Here is a 7604-nt window from a genome sequence, read left to right as displayed (position 1 = left end):
ATACTTATAAAGTATTTTTTAACAATTATAAATAGTAAAGCATAATGCATATTAGGTTACTGTGGGAGAAACACAGCAGACTGGTAGGTGGCAGTGCTCTCCGCATAGATGCTGCAGATGGTGTTTTTCAGCAGAAAAATCCTATACCTGGAGTGTAGAAGATTATGGATACTCATAGAGAATTAACAAACATGCAACAGTTTGGGAGAAATTCACTTTATTGTCAATGTTAATACACACACACACACACACACTACTGTTTAATCTTTTTAACTACTCGGGCACAACAGCTGTCAAAGAATATTGGTGAGGTATCTCATCACAGCAGCTGTGCTGAGTCAAGAACAAAGCTTTTAGAAAAGAAAGAAAAGAGAAATTAGGCTCAATAATTGATTTTGCTTTATGAAAATGCAGCATGAGTGAGCAAAGCTATAGTGAAATAAGTAAAGGACAATGCTCCGGTAAAGCATTTTGACTCTTATTCAGAGAAAACATTCTCTGAACATCTTACAAAGCATATTTCATTTTCAATATAGACACATTTTCAAGTGCACAAGTATACAACAGTACAATTTTTTTGGGGAAAAAAACTGCTCACAGCAGAGGACATGTATGATCAAGCTCACAAAGACACAGACGCTCTCTTGGTGGACACCGTTGTGACAAACATGCATACACTCACATACATACATTTTGACAATAAATAGTGGAAAGAATTGCAGCAGTAGAGTGAAAGTAAGACAGTGTGGATAGCAGACGTAATACAGATCACCCATTTGTCTTAACATGTGATGCCCACCACAGTAGTCAGTGGGGCAGTTCCTGAAGCAGCTCTGATGCCAGGTGGCTGATGTGGCTCCAGGCCTCCTGAACATGCCGTGACTCAGTAGTACGAGCGCACACGGCAAACCGCAGAACAAACTTGCCTGCCAGTTGGCACGGTACCAGATGGATCTTACGTGCTCTGTTGATCCTCTTCAACAGAGTTTCATTTAATTCATTGGAGCCCTGCAGGGTTTAACACACAGCTCAGTAAGGATATTTTGTAACTGCTCACTGATCTAAAAAATGTGCTAACAAAGACACTTGTCTCAAGCAAGTCCAATATATTAAGCACTGCTTTATAATTAACTGACTATTTGGACTAAGTAAATTAATCAGAGTAATATCAGGGTTATGTATACAAATAGGTTACATATAAAATATACATTAGGATTAGTATTGCTAATTAAAATAAACCAAAACAAACATTAATTGAACTTAACTGACTATTTGGACTGTAAGTAAATTAATCAGAGTAATATCAAGGTTATGTATACAAATAGGTTACATATAAAATATACATTAGGATTAGTATTGCTAATTAAAATAAACCAAAACAAACATTAATTGAAAAAATAAAAACAATCTCATTTTTGTTTAGTTCCAGTTGTAGTACTGAAATAACTCAAATTAAATATTTATTTAAATATATTGTTCATACTTTAGATTTTTTTATGTTTCCCTAAATGCAATGAAATAATTGGTAAATGTATTCTCAAAAAATAAATAAATAAATAAAATTATGGTATCAGAATTTTGTTTTTCCCCCCCTCCATGTTCCTTTTGCAAATACTATAACAACAGTGTTGCTCTCTTTGAATGTCAGTGCAAATTAAAATAAATCATACTGCAATTTTCCATAGCTAACGACCTCCCAGAGTCCATTATAACCACAGGAAGAGATGTTTTTGTTTCTGTAGAGTTTTTCTCTGACCTTGAATCTAAAGCAGACGAGGCCCAGCACAACATCAGCTGAGATCTCGAAGCGTTGATCGGCTCTCACCAAAGTCTCAAACTCTTTGGCCAGTCCTACATGCTGAAACAAGATGAACAACACATTTTAGACATGAAATTATGCCGCTAATTTGTGTGAAACTGACAATGGTTTATGAAAAAAAAAAAAAAGTTTATTGCATGTCATTATGGAATATGCCCATATTGTGTTGAACAGAAGGCAAACAAACACACATTAAAATAAAAAAATAAAATAAAATAACAAAATAATTAACAATTTACAGGTTTGGAACAACGTGAGATAATAGGTGGTTACAACAGCTTTCATCTGTGGGTGAAATACTTCTTCAGTAATACCAGCAGAGGGCAGCCTGTAGATTAAAATAAGCATCCAAAATACCAGAGCAGAGAATGAGCATGTGCTAATCATATAGAATAAATTGTCCTAAATAGATTAAGTTTATCAGTAATAATTGTTTTTCAATGCAATAAAATAACATAAAATAATTAACAATTTACAGGTTTGGAACAACGTGAGATAATAGGTGGTTACAACAGCTTTCATCTGTGGGTGAAATACTTCTTCAGTAATACCAGCAGAGGGCAGCCTGTAGATTAAAATAAGCATCCAAAATACCAGAGCAGAGAATGAGCATGTGCTAATCATATAGAATAAATTGTCCTAAATAGATTAAGTTTATCAGTAATAATTGTTTTTCAATGCAGATTAACGGAATCAAATCTGACCACACAATTTCCTTAATTTTCAGACAGTTATTCCTTATGGCCACTGTCCGGTCAGCATTTCAGAGCTGACCATTAAACCTGAGTCATTCAGAATGACTGAAGAACTGAATAAAGAAACGAGAAGTACAAATGGGAGAAAAAAAATTGTTCTTCAATGGACCTTTATGATCTTTTACTAAACTGAAACTAATAAGAACATACAAAGATTTTAAAAATAGGTCCTGTATGCTCTGTTTATCCCCACCAACATAGAATCTTCAGAAGTACATGTCCAGAACATATAATGAAGATGAAAGGGGAAAAAAAAGCTAATTTGCATCATTCCAAATCGACTGTGGAGCCAAATAAGATGCGAATGGCAAGGCTAACTTGATTGACAGCATGGATTAAAGGCAGTTACCTTGCGGATGTAGGCTTGGAGACCTTTGAGTCCGTACATGCGGAACACAAACCACATCTTGAGAGAGCGGAACCTACGACCCAATGGGATCTGCCAGTGCTGAAGGGAGATGAGATGAGATGAGATATGACATATGAACTGTGCTCACATAAATACACAAACCACTGCACATATACTTCTGATTATACATAATTTTGTACTTCCTATACAAAAGGTTACATCTCCTTTTCTCAGCACCTATACAGACTTAAATACACATTAAAATACTTGTTTCTTCCTATATAAAGAACAATTGAGCACACAGAGACAAATAACTGCTAACTATGGATGAAGTTATACAGTTCATTGGTGTCTAAAGTACTAAATTTGTGTTTATCAGACATGCAAATAAACATCATTAAGATCAGACACAAAATGTATTACAGTTTTTCTCGATTGTTAAAACACTATAACCAGGCTTTTGAATTAAAATTTCAAAACCAGAACGCCATTTTTCAAAAAGCACACCCATTTTGCTGAACTATAAACACTACTCCCCTGCTTTAACACATGAGTCAGATTTGGTGAACTGTTACTGCAAAACTCTACACACAAATCCCTACATTTCTCAGTGCTTACACCATGTGGTCATTTAGAAAGCACTAGCATTCAATACTGTTCACTCAAGTCAGCACAGCTTGAGCTCAATTAGCAAACAATTACCCAGGTGGAACACTAAGAGACAAAATTGAACACACATCAATCAGAACCTTCAATAAATAGATAAAAGGGCCCGAATCAGTTCACTGAGCTTTGGAACAATGGATCCACAGAGAAATGAAGGAATAGGTCGAAGAGGAAGAGGAAGAGGAGGAGGAGGAGGAAGAAGAGGAGGAGGAGGGAGAAGAGGAAGAAGAGGAGGAGGAGGAGGGAGAGGAAGAGGACGTGGTGAAGGAGGAGGAGGGAGAAGAAGGGCAAGGAGACAAGCAGTCTCAGATGAAATTCGAGCCACTTTAGTTGACCATGTCCTTGTCCATGGTATGAATATGAGGGAGGCTGGGCAACAAGTACAGCCAAATTTGAGTCGCTTCACCGTCGCCTCCATCATCAGAACCTTCAGTGGCGAAAACGGGTAGGTGTACTTACAGTAAGACTGCTCTGTACAGTAACTATAGAGTGCATACACTGTTGCACTATGATACTGTAATAAAGAAATGCATCAAATTGCCTCGCATACAGATAGAGTTTCAGTATGTTTCCATTTTTCCTGTAAAAAGGATGTGTCACAGTTACAGTAATGAGTGCTTCTATTTTTGTAGGATACAGAGACAACCACCTGGTGGAGGCAGGCTAAGGCTTTTGTCGGAGGACCAAGAGAGGGAGCTTGTAAACATGGTCATTGCCAATGTAATCCGCCTGCGAGAGATTCGAAGGAGAGTGATTGAGGATAATCATAATTTTCGATGGATAAATGCCATCAGCCTCTCCACAACTGACCATATCCTCCGAAAGCACCGGTTCCGGATGAAACAGGCGTACCGCTTCCCTTTTAAACGAAACTCTGACAGAGTGAAAGACCAACAAGTGGAATATGTTCAGGTATGAGTTTTGATATTGTATGAAGTATTGTGTACCATCACAGTATAGCAGTTTATGCTGCCATTTGTGCCCTCTTGAACTGTGCTTCAGGGCAGTGATTTACTCTACTGTGTTTCATGTGTTTTGCAGAGAATCTTTGAGATTGAAGGCTGGCCTGTTCCCCATGAAATTATCTTTGTGGATGAGGCTGGTTTCAACCTGACCAAAAGAAGGAGAAGGGGGAGGAACATAATTGGCCATCGGGCTATTGTAAATGTCCCTGGTCAGCGTTGGGTCTGATGGCAGCTGCGTCCAACGTGATACCTTTTGGCCTGTTGTACTTGAGACCCTTGCAGTGGTGGCTCAGAACCAAGGGGTTTTCCCCGAGGGGGAACCCACTTTGCAAGATCAAGATCACTTACCGAAGCTTACGTGCCTTAGACATGTGGAAGAAACCTTGATTCCTGTCTCAAGGCCCGTCGCTGGGGACTCCTTGTCATCATGTAATGCTAACGGCGGACACCTCCCTCATGGGTTGGGGAGCGGTCATGAGTGGCCTCTCTGCCCGAGGTCTGTGGGAAGGCCATCATCTCACGTGGCACATCAACTGCCTGGAGATGTTGGCCATGTTTCGAGCTCTAAAACTTTCCTTCTAGACCTAAGGGGACAACACATTGGTGGTCTCCTACATCATCCGGCAGGGGGGTCTGCGTTTGCGCCCGCTTTACAGGCTGGTGCCATGGTACAGATGTGGCCGAGGCTACGCTTTTCCCCCGATCGCTCTGCTCCCGGGAGTTCTGGAGAGAGTACGCCGGAACGGGGTCCATCTGCTGCTGGTAACCCCGTTCTAGCCGGCCCGAGTGTGGTTCTCGGACCTTGTGTCCCTCCTTGACGGCTCTCCGCTGGAGATTCCGATCAGGAGGGACCTCCTCTCTCAGGCGGGGTGCACCATCCTTCACCTCTGCCCGGAGTTATGGAAGTTGTGGGCATGGCCCCTGAGAGGGTACAGCTCATAGCATCTGGTCTCTCAACTGAGGTTGTTGAGACCATACTCCAGTTCAGAGCTCCCACCACGAGGAAACTGTACACCTTGAAGTGGAAGCTTTTCACTTCTTGGTGCGGAAAAAGCGACTCCAAGACCCAGTCAACTGCCCAGTTGGTTCAGTTCTGGAGTTTCTGCAGGAGCATTTTTCTTGCAGGGTTATCCCCCTCCACTCTGAAGGTTTACGTGGCGGCCATAGCTTCTTACCACGCCCTTCTGTGTGGTCAATCATTGGGGAAGCACCCGTTAGTTACACGTTTCCTTCGTGGCACCCGGAGGCTGCGGCCAGAGTGAATATATGAAGTCAGGTTCACATGGATGTACTAGCATAGTAACCATAGGTGGAGTTTATAGCATTAACTATTAATGATCTATTAATACTATCTATCTATCTATCTATCTATCTATCTATCATCTATCTATCTATCTATCTATCTATCTATCTATCTATCTATCTATCTATCCTAAAATAAAAGTCTCTTGGTTTAATAATGGAATCATGTTTATACATTTTTAAGTGTGTATTTGGTGTCCAAATATTTTTAGGGACAGTGTATTTGATATATATAACTTCCAGTATATATGTGAAATATTGTATTGTTGCCAAATAGCCACACAAATGCACAATACATGCAAAAATACTCTTAAATCAACTTGAGGTCAGTGTAGCAGGTTAGAAAGCTGTTGTTTACCAGCAGCATGGAGAGGCTTACACAAGACAGCAGAGCACTAAGGTGAATAATCTGATCGAGCCTTCAGTGTGACGTAAAGTGGATGTCAGCACAAAACGTCATGTCTCATTAATGAGGATCATGGTCATCCTCTTTACACCTCATGCTAATGCACTTCAGTCTTTTATTAAGTTTATTATTGTTTATTGTTTGCAATAATGACTGACAGTTTCCAGTGCTAAACTAACAGAAATATGTGTGAGCAAAATAAAATAAGAAATAATGTATGCAGTGCAAAGTGCTGATTGGTTACCTGACTCTTGGTGATCATGCTTCAGATAAAGCGGCTCCATTTTAAATGCTCCAATGATGTCTGATCTTTTCTTCACCCTGCACAGAGACATTCACCTTCATCACAGTGTAGGAGGCAACAGTCATATGACATTATTGTGCATACAGCATATATCATTATTATTTGAATGTTCAGTAATGGCTAACTAAAATCCTATTGGTATTAAACTGTGTATCCAGAGTTCACAAAAAGAAATATGCAACTCAATAAATGTATTCAAATGCTTTATCTGGATTTTGAAGCAAAGTTAGCACAACATACCATTCAATAAGAGACAATGAAAAAAAGCGTTTTATTACATTAATTATTTTACAGTTTTTGTGTGTCTGTTTTTCTGTTTTGATTTATTTATTTATCTATCTATCATCTAGCGTCATTTAAAAGTATCAGTTTGGCTCACAAACCAAATGTAACATTAGACACACAAAGAATGTGTGTCTAGACACACAAAAACACACAACAATCACATTTTGCTGTACGAATGAACCTTTTTATATGTGCAGCACATCTCTATGAATGTATGTATATATTTTATGTATTTACAATACCTAATACACTTATGGTCATTGGCTAAGTTAGTTCTTAGAAAAGGATTTGCATCATTTGTTTTAAGGTTCAAGGTTTAAGGTTCACTTTATTGCCATTTAGTCAACGCAGGGTCAAGGTGGGGTTTCAAGATTTGCAGACGCCACTCAGTTTAATTATTTTCTTTCTAATGTGATGAAGTGACATATTCACATCACACAGTACATTTTTCAAATGTGGCTTAAGTGTTGAAATAACTTTGGGGCCACTGTAAACACTAACGTTGAAAAGTTGGTTTTGTAATATTGTGATATATTATTACAATTCGAATTATTTTTTTCTACTTTTATACATTTAAAAATATAATGTATTCCTGTGATAGCAAAGCTGAATTTTAAGCATTATCACTCCAGTCTTCAGTGTCACATGATCCTTCGGAAATCATTCTAATCTGCTGATTTGGTGCTCAAGAAAAAACAGCTGTGCTGCTTAATATTTTTGGGAACCATGATTCATTCTATGATGAATGAAAAA

General features: G+C 38.8%; 1 protein-coding gene across 1 annotated transcript in view; it reads right to left on the bottom strand.

The window, feature by feature from the left end:
* Window positions 1-209: 209 nt before the first annotated feature.
* The window catches only part of LOC107551213 (aromatic-L-amino-acid decarboxylase-like), a 25436-nt gene continuing 18041 nt past the window's right edge, over window positions 210-7604 (bottom strand). The window contains exons 12-14 of the mRNA XM_016232752.1: window positions 2924-3022; window positions 1757-1858; window positions 210-1008 (exon numbers count right to left, since the gene is read on the bottom strand). Of these exons, the coding sequence (XP_016088238.1) occupies window positions 808-1008; window positions 1757-1858; window positions 2924-3022 (402 nt within the window). The 3' untranslated portion in view covers window positions 210-807. The remainder of the gene's footprint in view (window positions 1009-1756; window positions 1859-2923; window positions 3023-7604) is intronic.

This window comes from Sinocyclocheilus grahami, unplaced genomic scaffold, assembly GCF_001515645.1.
Source record: "Sinocyclocheilus grahami isolate Dianchi unplaced genomic scaffold, SAMN03320097.WGS_v1.1 scaffold418.1, whole genome shotgun sequence".
Taxonomy (NCBI): domain Eukaryota; kingdom Metazoa; phylum Chordata; class Actinopteri; order Cypriniformes; family Cyprinidae; genus Sinocyclocheilus; species Sinocyclocheilus grahami.
Note: the sequence above shows the minus strand (reverse complement) of the source record. Positions and strands in the feature narration are given on the sequence as shown.